Source organism: Manduca sexta, chromosome 20, assembly GCF_014839805.1.
Source record: "Manduca sexta isolate Smith_Timp_Sample1 chromosome 20, JHU_Msex_v1.0, whole genome shotgun sequence".
In the NCBI taxonomy this organism is placed as follows: domain Eukaryota; kingdom Metazoa; phylum Arthropoda; class Insecta; order Lepidoptera; family Sphingidae; genus Manduca; species Manduca sexta.
This window is the reverse complement of record NC_051134.1, coordinates 6698216-6712839: the sequence shown is the minus strand read 5'-3', so window position 1 is coordinate 6712839 and position 14624 is coordinate 6698216. Positions and strand designations below refer to the sequence as shown.

At 37.2% G+C, this 14624-nt stretch overlaps 1 protein-coding gene across 1 annotated transcript; it reads right to left on the bottom strand.

Annotated features, from left to right (window-relative positions):
- Positions 1–10972: 10972 nt before the first annotated feature.
- LOC115452034 (zinc finger protein Noc) lies at positions 10973–13083 on the bottom strand. Its single transcript, XM_030180474.2, has 2 exons — positions 12620–13083; positions 10973–12513 (listed from the first exon to the last, which is right to left on the bottom strand). The coding sequence occupies exons 1-2, from the start codon at positions 12704–12706 to the stop codon at positions 11254–11256; spliced, it is 1347 nt and encodes a 448-aa protein (XP_030036334.1). The 5' UTR covers positions 12707–13083; the 3' UTR covers positions 10973–11253.
- Between the last annotated feature and the right edge of the window lie 1541 nt (positions 13084–14624).

The following is a 14624-nucleotide window of genomic DNA, read 5'->3' as shown; positions in this document are numbered from 1 at the left end:
TTCCCAGTAAATTATACAGTATTTTGTACCCGGAAATATATTTGTATTTGAACAGGTAACAATATTCAACACCACAAAAAAAAAGTGAAAACGCCATAATATAATCCATATTGCATTACTCAAGTAACCTTGAAAGAACACAATGTGTTCTGTTAATTGTAATATCATTTGGAATAAACTTGATTTACAAGGACTAGTGTAGCCACTTAATTGTATGCAAGAAGACCAACCATTATAACAAAGATATAGTAAAAAAAGTTAAATAAAGAATACAGTATTAACGCAGCTTAACAGCTAACTTCTCTTGACAAATAGGAGTATGACAGCCTAACTCTTCGGGATACGAAGCGAGAGCTTATTTTTGCTACAACAAGCTATCACCGGAAACACCCCTTAGCTTGACAAATGTGGAGCTTATTCGGCTAACGTTTGAACAAACATTGGCCTTTCTTACCAACTGTTTGATTTATTCTGTTCTTGGTATATAAAACAAAGTTTTTTATAAAATTAAGAGAAAATATAAAACAAAGTGCTTTAGAAATGCCAACAAAAAATAAGATGAACATCTGACATACAGTCAAGCACAAAAATAGCTAAACCAATTGAAAAGTTCAAAACATTTCTACACAATAACTTCAATCGAACTATTCTTTTTATCTATAATAATGCAAACTTTATGAAGTTCCTTTTAGTGAAGAAAAAATGATTGTTGATAAAGACACAAAAGTTTAAAGGCGATTTCGAATTTTGATTTTTTGAGCTTCTTTTGTGGCTGACTGTACATGCCGCTTGCTTTGTGGTAACTAGGTACAGGTGCCTATGATTATAAGACGATTAGAATTTAAAGGACGTAATGCATTGCATGGGACTCTTATACAACCTTGCTTTTGATAGCCCCTTGTATTGGTTACAAGTTGCTAATACTACTCGGTATGGTGGCTCTACCATGCAGGTCTATGCCAACATTATTTTCACGATCAGTGTACTTAATTAATATTGAATTGCATTGGTATTGAGTCTATATATAAGTATTTACGATTAATATCAGACCACTTTTTCTTGTATTCTTGTTTCCTTAATAGCATTGACACAAAGAAGTGTACAAATGTTTCCACACTAATTATAATAAAACGTAATATTTTAATTACTGCCACAACGCATGTCTTTTGTTTGGCATCCTTTGTAATGCGAAATTTGTCCTGTACCAGTTTTTGCTTTGTTACTTTTATAATTTGTCATTTGTACTAATATAATGGAAGATTCTGTTTGCATATGAGTGTATATTTTAATCTCGAATTGATTGTAGCCTTGTGATTTTTTTATCCAAAATCAATTCTAAAGATTATTTCTAACATCCATCCTTAAAAAAAAACCACTTTTACAATATTACGTAGGATAAGTACGTTGAAAATTGGTAATCAGTATGTATACCGATTAATACTTAAACTGGAATAGGGACCACTGTCCTGCTTCGGCTTCTGTTACTCTTATAATGACCCGTCATATTACTTTTCTTTCATATCTATAATGTACAGACATCGGCTTGTTACAATTTCATTATTCGTATATATGGAAAAAACTATTCATGTATAGAAGTATACCAATATAATACATAACAGTTTGATACAAGCAACACGCAACAAAATATTTAAGTACTAAATAAATCATATGAAAACCAAGGAATTTATCTTTAAACGTTTGCGACACACATACCATTTATGACACCAAATGTTATTAAACTGCATACAATAAAAATAATAAACCATTAAAGCCAACACTATAATTGCAAGCGATAATTACTATTAATTTCGCCTCATTGTGTCAAAGGCATACGTTACGACACAAAACAAACAAAATTATTACAATGAACGTTTCCGTCACACGGTTGGTACGATTGAAATGCCCGCTGTTGATTTCTTATGCTTATTAAAGTGGTGTTTTATTGATTTCTAGATCCGACGACTTTTCATTGAAATAAAACTAGTTTTTAGATTTTATCGCGGCTTTTTATTTTAATTTTCTCTTGACGTTTCGAATACTGCATCTTTACAAGGTGAACTGAGGTGTAGATCGTCTGAAAAGTCAATACGATATATATTTAAATTTTTAAATTAAACTAAATTTATAAAAATAAATGTGTTTTCTTTCATGTAATCACGATATAAGAATTGTTCCGCTGAAAGATTTTGTAGATATTAACAATATTGGACACAATAACACTAACATTTTGTTTTAAAGTAAAATATTTATGACTGTATAATGTAAATAATACCACATTTTAATACATTATTTAACATATTTACATTTATTCATAATATGTTATATTTGTATGCAATATACAAATTGTCAATAATTTTATCCTTGCAAGTCGACTGTAAAAAATCATTCATCAAATAAGGACAGATCCAAAACTTCAGCCAACTCTTTAATTTAATTAAAAACAGCCTTAATAAGTGTTCGTTCAAAACAGACAAAAAGACATAATAGCTTCTTGTAACAATGGACATTACAATAGGTTACGTGTCCCTCAAGAAATAATAATTACTTATATATTATTGCACAAAACTTAATTACTTGACATGTGACAGTGCCTGCTAATTGCGAAATTGTTTTGTGGGGCAAGACTTAAACTTTGGCGGGTTTTTTATATTCTTTAACGCAGGTAAAGCCGCTGGTCCTGCGCCTGATCCCTGTCCGGTCATGTCGGATTTCCGTCTCGCCGGACTATGAGAGTAAAGGAACAGAGAGTGCACCTGTTTATTGCGCACACACTTGTGCACTATAATATATCCTGCGTACTTGGCGGATCTCCGTTGAGTCATTTCTTAACGCATCGGTTATCAAAAGCCGTGATGCCATTGATGATGCAACGAGCTAAACACGAAAGAGCTAAATAGAAGGAATTGGTCGAAGGAAGCATTAGTCGGTTATGAGGGACCAATATAATAGCCGGTAAACAACTTGAGCTCAGTACAGCGTGGTGGAGAAAGTTTTTTTTAAACATGCACGCCAAAATGCTCCCACTACATCAGATGGTAAGTGGAGGTCCAATAGAATGTCGACTGATGAGCGAGGATTACCCCTCGACAGTCGACACAATTATGAGGGCCTGCTGTAACCGGATATACACTGGCTGATCCCGAAACGTGACACACTTACTTGTGCAACTATAGCGGGTTTAAAAACCTTGTGTATGGAGGATATGAAATATCTATGTAAGGGCCATCAACTATTGTCGGTTACAATATTTTACAATGTCGCTACGTTCCTTGCATGGCACGCGACGTTACCGAACCGGTGAACACAGGCGACTTAAGATTTTACGTGTTATTCGAATCACGGTATCATAACGCCAAATTCCTGAATCCGAGCTGTGACTGATTAATTCTTAAGATGGAAATACCCAATTATAATTATTTTTGGACCGATCTGGTATTCGAACCCAGGAGCACAGCGCTGTAATACCTGTACCGCGTATGCATTACAACTACACCACCAAGGTAGTGCTTAAAGAGAATTTTAAATAGATACTGCAATAATAAATAATTATTTATGACATTGATAACGGTAGTAAGTAGGTAGTTCTATTCTGTTTACGTCCAGCATTTTTTCTGTCGACACGAGATAAGTTTTCAATTAATGTTGTCTACAGATGCTGATACAAGAGATATCATTAATAACAACGGTTGTATTTTTTGTTGCGTAATTACTTCCGACGTTAGGTTTCTCGCTTTCGCTTTTTGGTACATTTGTTTATATAGAGGTTATTATTGTACTTATATCCTTTCTTATTTGGCACTGCCTTGGTGGCGTAGTTCTACTGCATGCGCGGTACGGCAGTGCTCAGAGGCCCTGGGTTCGAATCCCGGGTCGGGCAAAATAGGTGGTATTTTCTGCTCAGTATCAGCCCGGAGTCTGGAATTTGTACCCGGTATGGCGATAGACTCGTCCTATCATCGTTTCGGCCATAAATGCCCATCGTTGTTTTGGTATCAATCCTCGTGCTAGTTCAGGAACCTTCCTCTAACTCTTTATGAGCACTTAACTGCTGGACATAATGAGACTTAACATCTCATGTCTCAGGATGGCGAGCGCAGTGGAATACCAACCAATACTTCGTAATTCAAGGTATTGGATAGCGTTTCTTCTGTTTATGGGCAGTCGTATTGCTTACCATCAGGCAAACGGCAAGCTTATCTCGTCATTCAAAGCAATAAAAAAAAAATAGTTCAACAGTCATCTTGAAACAACGGGACTACCCCGAGACAGGGCTTACCACGACTTATCAATACCTACGTAGGTAATTCCATATTTGATAAGCAAAAACCCCAATAATAATTGGCAGCCACACTCCTATAACAAACCTCATCCACCCCAAATGTCCACAATCATTGGCTTGAAGATACAGCGGCACTCAATCACTCCGCTTGATCGATGAGCCCTCTCTATATAAACAAGGAGCATCTGTTGCTGTTTGTTCATTGTACGTATGATTGATATGTATGAAAAGTATATGTGAATTTGTTTGCAAGATTTTGGTAATCTATAGAGGAATATATGTTGGCAGGCGGTATGAATGTATTACAAGAAAATAAGCCTTATAACTAAGGAGTGATTGTGCTGGAACATTAATATACGGTTTTATTTTTGGGTGTATGTGAGACTGATGACTTTAGTTTATAATCAATATAAGTACTACAGATTACTTACTTTTAAAGTTGATAATTTGGCCCGTTTAGAATCTTCTATAATAAGAATAGGTAGCCTACGAATTTTGTGATTGAAAATAACATTTTCTAAATTTAAAATGGATGTTAAAACTACAATATATTATCACAAATCTTGCAGGTCGTAATTGCATGTAGATTAGTGCATTAATCTTCAAAATATTGTGAACATTTTATTTCTTAATATCAAGTTTCGTGCAACCCATTCGTGCAACATCAATTACTTAATAAATTATATTTTTTATTGTTAAATCCGTCAAATAAACTCAAAGTTATATTGAAAAATAAATTAAATATTCTTATCACGCTTGCAACAAAAAGAACATAAATTTATTTAAATCCACAAAATAACACTATTCAAATAAATTCTATTTTCATTCAAATTACGAACATACAACTCGGGGACCAATTCTCACACGAATTAAGATCGTAAAGATACTAAAACGAGGCCATTAATGTCGGTATACCAGTCACAATAAAGTATCCTTTCATATTTAACTCACTCATTCTTTTGTCGTTCACTCATTCGTTCACGTATTGTCAAATATCCTGTTCCGACACAAAGGCCCGTCTCTTTTGAGGGTTGAACGATATCAATTTCGGATTTTGTGTGCGTGTTTTCGCCTGCGGCTTTGCTGTTGCTTTTATTCCAACTCATATGGGGTTGAAAAATAAACTATTATTACTTTCCGTACGTATTGTTTTGCTATCTTATGTTAGCATGTTTTAACTATTTTATTGAGTTTCATGTTTGTATATCGGACTTGAAATAAAAAGGTATTTATTATTTTTTATTTAGTTCAATACTTTATACACCAAAAGGAACTGTATTTAAAATGATAAAGCAGAGGTCTTTCGCTCAAGGCAATCTCTTTCAGACTACATGGGATGGACATAAGAAAAGGATCGTGAAAGTTTACTTTATAGCAAACATGTCAATTAATACTTAATAAAAAAAGAAACAAAATATACGAAAGCACATAAACATAATTGTATTTATATCTTATACAATTTACCATAAATGGTTACATTTTTTTTAACATAAATTCTCAGTCACTATACATATTGATAACTATCGATACTGAAAGTCCTCAATACGACAGTACTGACAATCAGTATTACTATACAATATACACATTAATACTACTCAAAACCCCAATAACGTCACGCAACCCAATTCAATACAAATCTAACAAATCCACAGAAAGGTCGATATTACCATATGAAGTGATCATTGCAAAAGGATTTCGACAATAACCCGCTCGGCGCTACCCTCTAATTTAACCTCGGGGTCCGTAATACCCGCATGCATAATTTATGCACATACGTGAATATGGAGTGTTCAGTTTTTAAACGTTTAATTTTGCTAAAACTTTCGTAATTCTAGTTTGTTGGAGATTTTATTGGTATATTAGTATTATTTGATAATTATTATAATAAATTTTACGAATGACAATATACAGATGTTTTATATTTGTACGTTTACTTATTTTAATCTATTTATAACATTTAGATATAAAACATTCGACATTTTATATTACAATATAACAATAATAGTCTATTTGCAAAGATTTTTTTTGTTATTTTTACAGCTTTATGATAACGTACCATTTATTTTCACCTTTTTAAACTTTCTAAGGCTACCATTTTCAACTTTAAGTCAAGTAATAAACAATAGCAATTAACGGTGAAATAAACATAGTGAGGAAACCTGCATACCTGAGAAGTTCTCTAATTTTGAGGGTGTGTGAAGTCTACCAATCCTTACTAGGCCAGCGTGGTGGACTAAGCTCTAAACCATCTCAGTAGTATACAGGGCTTATTATTATTATATAATAGCAAGCAAACCTACATCACAGCTCTAGTTTTACGTTAATATGCTAATACACATCACCTTATGTTTATGCTAATCGTAATTGGTTATTTTAATGCACGGATTACAGACACAGCGTTGTCATCTATCACGGCGTCACGTCGGGTCTCGAGAGGGGCCATTTGTACCCCCGCCGGTACTGACGGGTTAATAAACAGTGTCGTTGTCGATGTTCTGTCAAATAAATTAGGAATTATATAATACGCATTGAGGCATGGGAGACAAATTATTTAGTATACAATCGTTACTTATTGATTCATAATATTTTTTGTACTTTATAATTTTCTTTTCTACTTTCTATTATTATGTTTTAGATTTTAATTCAATATGTTACACACACATACACACAACATCACGCATTTATCCCCGAAGGGGTATGCAGAGGCGCAACCAAGGCACCCACTTTTCGCCAAATGTGTTCCGTCTCACAATGTGATAGGGAGCGAGCCTATCGCCATATCGGGCACAAATTCCAGACTCCGGGCTGATACTGAGCAGGAAAACCCAAATATCACTTTACCCGACCCGGGATTCGAACCCAGGACCTCAGAGCGCTGTCGTACCGCGCATGCAGTACAACTACGACACCGAGGCAGTCTTCATAACAAATGAAATCTAATCAATCTAATTCAATATGTTGTTAGTGGTAAATGCTGTGTTCGCCTATTAGTAGCACACATATCAGATACTGTACCTTATTGATTTTTTTATATTGATTGATGTAATATGTAGTGCTGTTGGTGTACCGTATTACAAATAAATAAATAAATCTCTATCAGCTATGAGGTTGTATAGTTTTGGTGAAAGAACGCATGTCTCAAGGTTAATATTTTATTTAGATTAATTGCATTGGTGGCGTTGTTGTATTATGGTACTATAGTGTTGAGGTCTCGTGTTCGATGCCTGGGTAGGGTAAAGTGATATAAGATTTTTATACTCAGTATCGGTACGGAGTCTAGATAGATAGATAACTGAATATTGCCTTCAATGACTATATTGTCCTACACAACGGAACACAATTGCAGTGTGTTTATATAAACAATTTTTTTTCGTTACCTAAAGTAAGGTAACGTTTGGGAAATTTATTTTAGTGAAGAATAAACGATGTTGATGCTTGACACAAAAGTTTTTAAGTCGATTTAAAGTTTTAAATTTTTCAACAATTTTTGTGGCTGACTGTACCTCCTACTACCACTTAGATAAATATCTAAGCCTGTATTTATCAGTCCCCAATTACTCAATATAATCCAAAGATTTCGTAGTTTCTACGTCTTAATTACTGCAAAACATATTCATTAATTATTTAATCTCAATAATTTATTACTCTGACATTCATGTTTATATTTGTCACGTCAAATTTCAACACGTTAATTGCGTACGCCATTACGTTTTATTGTCCATAAATTGCTATATAATTGTGTATGTTTATGCTAATGCCTTTATAGAGCAAGTTAAATGAGAAAGGTCATGCTTTATTCACGTGTATTTTCTATATTAGAGAATTGATGGCACTTTTTATTAGTGGCTTCATACATATGGAAAGCCTTTATTGCTAAAGTCTCTAAAACACTAGCGATTCATAGCAACAACTGTACGATAACGTCATCTTTAAGAATTATAATTAAAAAATCTCATTGCTTCTTATGAGAACAAATTATCGGGATTGAAGGCCTATATGTTAATCCGGGATATGGGCTATCCGTGTGCCAAATTCCATTCAAATTCGTTCAGCTGTTTCTGCGTTTACTTCTAACAAACATCTACACGTCCAGTCGCGTAAATATTTTCACAAACTTTCGCATTTATAATATTAGTAAGTTAAGACTACGCGAATGTTAGACATTAAAGTGTTCACGGGGGGACCACGAAAGCTGCGAAGTCTTCGAAACGTCGCGTCGTTGAGAGAAAATTAAAATATAAAAACCGCGATAAAATACGTAAAATAGTTTTATTTTAAAGTTAAGACTAGCGCCTTGCTCGGCTTCACACGAGGAGAGACATAAAACATATTTTTTTGTCGTAAAAAACATTAATTAATACGCATAAACCTTCATGAATCACTCCTTTAACTGATGGAAGCCATCATGACGTAAAAATAAATCTAATTTTTTTTATTATTTTGTTTGCATCAATTTATATCTTTTGCAATAATAATAATAATAATAGTATGTAATCATTTCTAATAAAAGTATTATAAAAAATGTAATACTTACCTATTTAAAATTATTTTGAAATGTCAATATTTTGTTTTTAAAGTTTTTTCCTTCCTCATTAATGGTACTATACTTGGAAATACAACAATTAATGGAGCTATTTTACAGAACGGTCAATATTATGTGGATTTGTTTTAATAAGAAAAAATCCTTTACTCGGAATTACATTATTAATTTCGTTTAGGGTTTTTAGACGGAAATGTCTGACTTCACTACTTCAGGAAAAATGTATTGATTCATAGTTATTATCAAGAAAGAAATAATCAAAAAGTATTTTAATTAAATGACATTTAAATAGTTACTCGGTTACCATTGAAGAAAACCGCATAATAAAACAAAATAAGTCGTAGGTGCGTAGTGCCGAACACAACTAACAGATGGCGCTAGTAGTATCAACACGCAACAAGTACACGAACGCCGAAAAACTATGTCAAAGTCGAATAATATCTTAACGATTCATTGTGCAGATACATATGATTTATTATTATTAAATTAGAACGGATATAAATGTCATTATCAATCATGTAACATTATATGCCATTCCATTACTGTTATCGCGGTTATCTATTAACCAGAGCTCGAGATAAATGGATATTTGACAGTTGGAATTAGCTAATTCTAATGTCTACCCACTCTGTTATGACACATGAATGCATTAACGAATTTACATATCTGTATTTATGGGATTTTCATCTGGACCTAAGTTAGCGCCTCTGGATAGATAAAACTCTGATAACCTTAATTCTGTACGTAAGTATGGTAGCTATATCATTAAGTTAGGAAAGCCCCTTGTCAACAATAAGAAATATAGGCTAGAAGTCATATGCGGAAGTTAAGATTTGTCAAAAATGTTGTCGTATTTGAAAGCCACTATAACTTTTATATAACAACTTACGGACAAATACTCCGCGACGACGTGATCCCCTTAGAGGACGCCGCAAACAGTCTAATTGCTGGGTATTATGAGACTTAACATCTCATGTCTCAAGGTAACAAAGCCGCATGCATTTTTATTAAAAAATTCTGAGTTACTTCTGTAGTTGGTTTAGTATAATTATATAAAAACCTACATTTTTCAAATATTCGCACTAATTATTCCACAAATAATGTAAATATTTATAGTTAACTCAGAAATATGCGGATGTATGAAACATTTAAATATAAGGAACAAGCTCGAAGGTTTTGTTTATCGTTGTTATAAAGACATACTAATTTATTTTATTATCACAAACACTAAAAATACAAGGCAGTTAATCAGCCTGTGTAAAGATCTCAACTCGTAACTCTAAAACAAATGTCTAATGTCTCTCAGAATGTTAAGTAGGTGACAAAGTAAAGGGGATTAATCTAAATGAGATGTCAAGAATCCACGCTCGTAAAAACGAAACTCCACCAGAGCGTGTACAGGATTAAGTTCGCCCACGATATTGAATAAATAAAACATAATTATGCTATTAGTTATAATATATTCAATGTGAACATTCGGTTATTAATATAAAATGTGCAAGAAAGTCGACATTAGCATTTAAAAAGGATTAAATGGCTTTTGAGCCGTCAAATAGAAATCTAGTAAATATTCTCTGTTCGTTTTTCGGAACAATGGTTGTCACCCGCCGCGTCTGCCTCGGTGCCACCTGTCTATTCGTGTCACCAATTATGCTTTTGACAGTCGAGTTTCGACATGACATGGGCCTAATCAAAATAGCATTTAAAACTTGACATTAACAAAGCTGACAGTTCACGGTTTTGTTATTAATGATGCTCAACGTTAGGCCTTCGTTTTATTCTTTTTGAATGTAATAAATTATTTTGTTAGTAGTTTTTTTTACGCCAGTGGGTGGTTTGAGTTTACATTCGCGTGATTTCAGTGTTGTTTTATGGTTGTAACATTTTCTCGTTGTTGATTGACGGCCCTAATGTGTTGGACGGTATATTAATCAATCATCCGGCCGCGGTTTATTGCCACGGACGTGAGTTCGAAAGCTGTATTTTACACTGACGTTGATTGGTTATTTTATTTATAACGTTATTTGATCTTTGTATTTATGATTCACTTTCTACAGACACTTTTTGAAAATAAAATGAGTGAATTTGTTGACTACTAAAAGTGTTTTATAGCGTTTCTAAATATAAGATGTTTGTGTGAGAAAAACAAAATATTCATGATTGGTATGTAGATATTATATTTGAAATAATTCATTTAATATTAAACATAGAGATTATTTACACAAATCATTTGGCTGTACAATCCTCGAGCTCTGGCGCACTCCAAAAGCTAAGTCCTATCGTCCACTTACATAAATAACTATTTCAAATTGCACTAATCACTAAATTTGTCATGGCGCGTCACGCCTTACAGTTAGAGTCTATCAATATCACAGAAGAAAATTGGACAATAACAAAACAGTCCGATCAGTCCTGATTTATCACTTCACTAATTTTATTGGTGAACAGCCGCCGCGCCGAGTCGCTGCCCGTACATGGCGTACGGGGAGTAGAAGGGGCCCAGTGCGGGGTTGAAGGCGCCATACGGAGACGCGCCCAGGCTCGCCGGGAGACCAGCCTTCGAGTACGGGTGGTACCGACTCGCCGACAGCGGGCTGAGAGGGGCCGTCGGGTACGCGCTGCGGAGACCGGCCGTCGTGAACAGGGGGTTCAACGGGTTCAACAGCGAAGGCGACGGCGTGGACGCCGCTGAGGACGGAGTCGATCCATCCGTCGTGTGACTCCTCAAGTGTTGTAACAACTCCTCAGAATTACCAAATCTCTTGCCACAGTAAGATTCCCCAACAATCCAGTTGCACACGTAGGGGCGGCTCAGCTGGGGGTACGGCAGACCGCCGGCGGCGGCGCCTTGCTGCGACAGGGCCATTGCCATCGCTAAGTTGTATTTTTGATGTTCACACTGAGTGCAACCCGCCGGGCACGACCCGTTGCTCATTAGCAGATGATGGTTGTTCACTGAGAATTGGCATCCAGTGCAGTAGGGGTCTTTGCACACTGGCACTACAGTTTCGCCGCCGGCGGGTGTTTTTACTCGCGCATATCCGAGGTAGGGATTTGGTGAAGATCCGGGAAACGCAGCGGCGGCGGCTAGCATCGCAGCGTGATGAGCACTGAACGGAGCGCCGGCGTAAGGTGGTCTGAAAGCCGGGTTAGCGTGTTGCTCCATTCCCGGCGGACAGCAAAGTCCCGCAAGCGGGTTAAATCCAGGCAATCCGGGTAAATTCTTGAACGCGGCAAGATGGTCCTTGCCGTGTCCCAAAACTTCTAATCCTGAGCGGATGATAGGGCTGGTTCCCGAGGAGCCGGCGGGTGAAGACTTTGCCTCATTCGAGGGACTGCTTTTGCCATTTTCTGCCGTCGGCGGCGTGGATTTGCGTCCGGGCGTGCTTTTTCCGGATTTTTTGTCTTCTGAACTATCTATGCTGGCTTTGGAGGAAGGACGGGTCTCCTCAGGTTTTTTGGTCACAACATTTGTCTCGTACGGTTTGAACGCGAGGTGTTTGTTGTCGGGCGTGGAGCGCGGTTTGTCCTGCTTGCTGGAGTTGGGCGAGGAACGACTGATAACGTCACTATTAACACTATTCACTTTTTTCTTGTCGATAGGAGGCAGCAGCGGCTTGGCCGGAGATGTGTCCACGCCGATCTGGCTGCATGTTTGCGCTAATAGCGCAAGCGGGCTTTTCTTGGAGTCCAACTGTAACAAAAGAAAAAAATATTTAATATATTTGAAGAAGAAAATATTTTTTTTGTCAAAATAAAAATTAATTTAAATTTTTTCAAAGTTACAAAAGTATACTTACAGAGGACGGAAGCGGCGATAAATAATCGGGCTGCAGATACTGATTGGGATTAGAGGTCATCATTCCACCGTCTTCAAGTACCACCATTTGGAGATAACTTTAACAATCACAAATGTACAGTGCGGTCACGAAACGGCTCTGGCAATAAGTACTCTGTGCCACCGGAGCGCGGAATGTGCGAGAACAACGCGTGCGTCTGAGGCGGCGGCCGAGTCGACTGTGAGCGAGCGGACCCCACCAAAGCTCCGCGCGCGACCGCCCGCGCGCCGCTCCCCGCGCCGCAGACAAGGAGCGCGCTACCTCGAGCCTCCGACAGAAAGAGAGCGCTATGTCTCAGCGCTGCAGCGCTCGCCCATAAAAAATAAAGCGGAAACGACACATAGCTGCATTGCGGTAGGGGAAAAAGGAAAGGAGGTATGTTAGGCGGCCGGGTGCGGATTGAGACGTGCGATGGCGTTGGTGGTTCGCCACCCATGACGGGCAGCGCTTTGAGCGGCCGCCGCGCCGCGAGCGTGACTGCCGCTCGCCGTACCTGCGCCGCCCGCGCGCCGCTCGACTCGTCGCTCGCCGCTCGCCGCTCAGAGCGCTTTTTGTCTCACGGCACTTTTATTACGCCGCCGCGTCGCTTCTTTCTTTCGGCGTCATCGCACTTCACCGACACATTTGAAACTACTTACACATTTACGAGGACTCTTTGTTCCGACGCACGGACGTTCAAAGGGTAAATTGATACGTTCAGCGGAACCGGCCGTTTGATGTGCCAACTCGTTCCAAGTTTATGCGGAAACGCGTAAATCTGTCTGTTGAACGTTTACGTATCGTGAGTCCATAACGTTAATGTTAATCCGACACTAAAACCTGTCAAACACGGCCTCGGCCGGGCAGACCCTCCGTGGCGATCAAATTAAATATGTCAATTTGGGAACCCATATCAACAGCTGCGAACGACGGCGGCGGGGCCCTTTAAAAATATTGCTTATTGTGTCCAAACAAAGATACTAAGTATAACGTATGGGCGGACGACAGAGGTCGTAAATAACCCGGCGGGTTGTAATATATTTGACAGTGCGCGGACACGCGAAGCAAAAAAACATGTTTATTGCGAGAGCGGTGCGGCGCGGCGAGCGCGACTCGGTCGCTCCTATAAATTAGCTCCGCGGGCATTTTAGTGTTTGTTTAGGAGCAGCAGGCGCCTGCCCGCGCTTTGTGCGCGCCCGTCACCTCGCCGGCTCTATCAATTCCGTGACGTTTGATTCCGCCGAATATGAAGGCTTTTGTTTGTTTCAACGTTTTTTTAAGTCTGGATGTTATTGCTAGACCGGAGATAGGGGATTTATACGCCCTTAATATATCAAGCTCTTTAATTTTTATCTAGTCTATCTATGGCCTTTATTGTAATTATTATTTCAATTATGACTATTTAATTCATTAGTTATTATAATTTACTTTAGACACAACTCTTTAAAAATAAATTTTATTACTCAGAATTTTAATAAATTACTGTTTTATCACTTTCTTTCCCGCGAGGTCGAATTTGTTACAGCAAAAGATAGAACATCAATTTCCACAGGCTCTATGACTTATATTATCCAACATTTAATGATGTAGGTGTAATTTATTAGTATGAAGTATTATTAAGTAAATATTATACATCGAGTTTCAGAGCGCTATCGATAAGTTAGCAATAAAAGGTCACCATGGTGTGAAGTTAGTGTCATGCTCTACAAATCTAAAGCTAACTGATAATCTAAAGTCAATATGATATTAACAGCCGAGTATTGTATACGTCAATCATATGTATATTGTGGAATACTGTACTTTGTTTTTTTTTTGCTTTAAATGACGAGACGAGCTTGCTGTTCGCCTGATGTCAAGCGATACGACCGCCCATAAACAGTAAAAATACCATCTAACACCTTGAATTACAAAGTATTGTTTGGTATTTTACTGCGCTCGCCATCCTGAGACATGAAATGTTAAATCTTATTATGTACAGTAGTTTCAC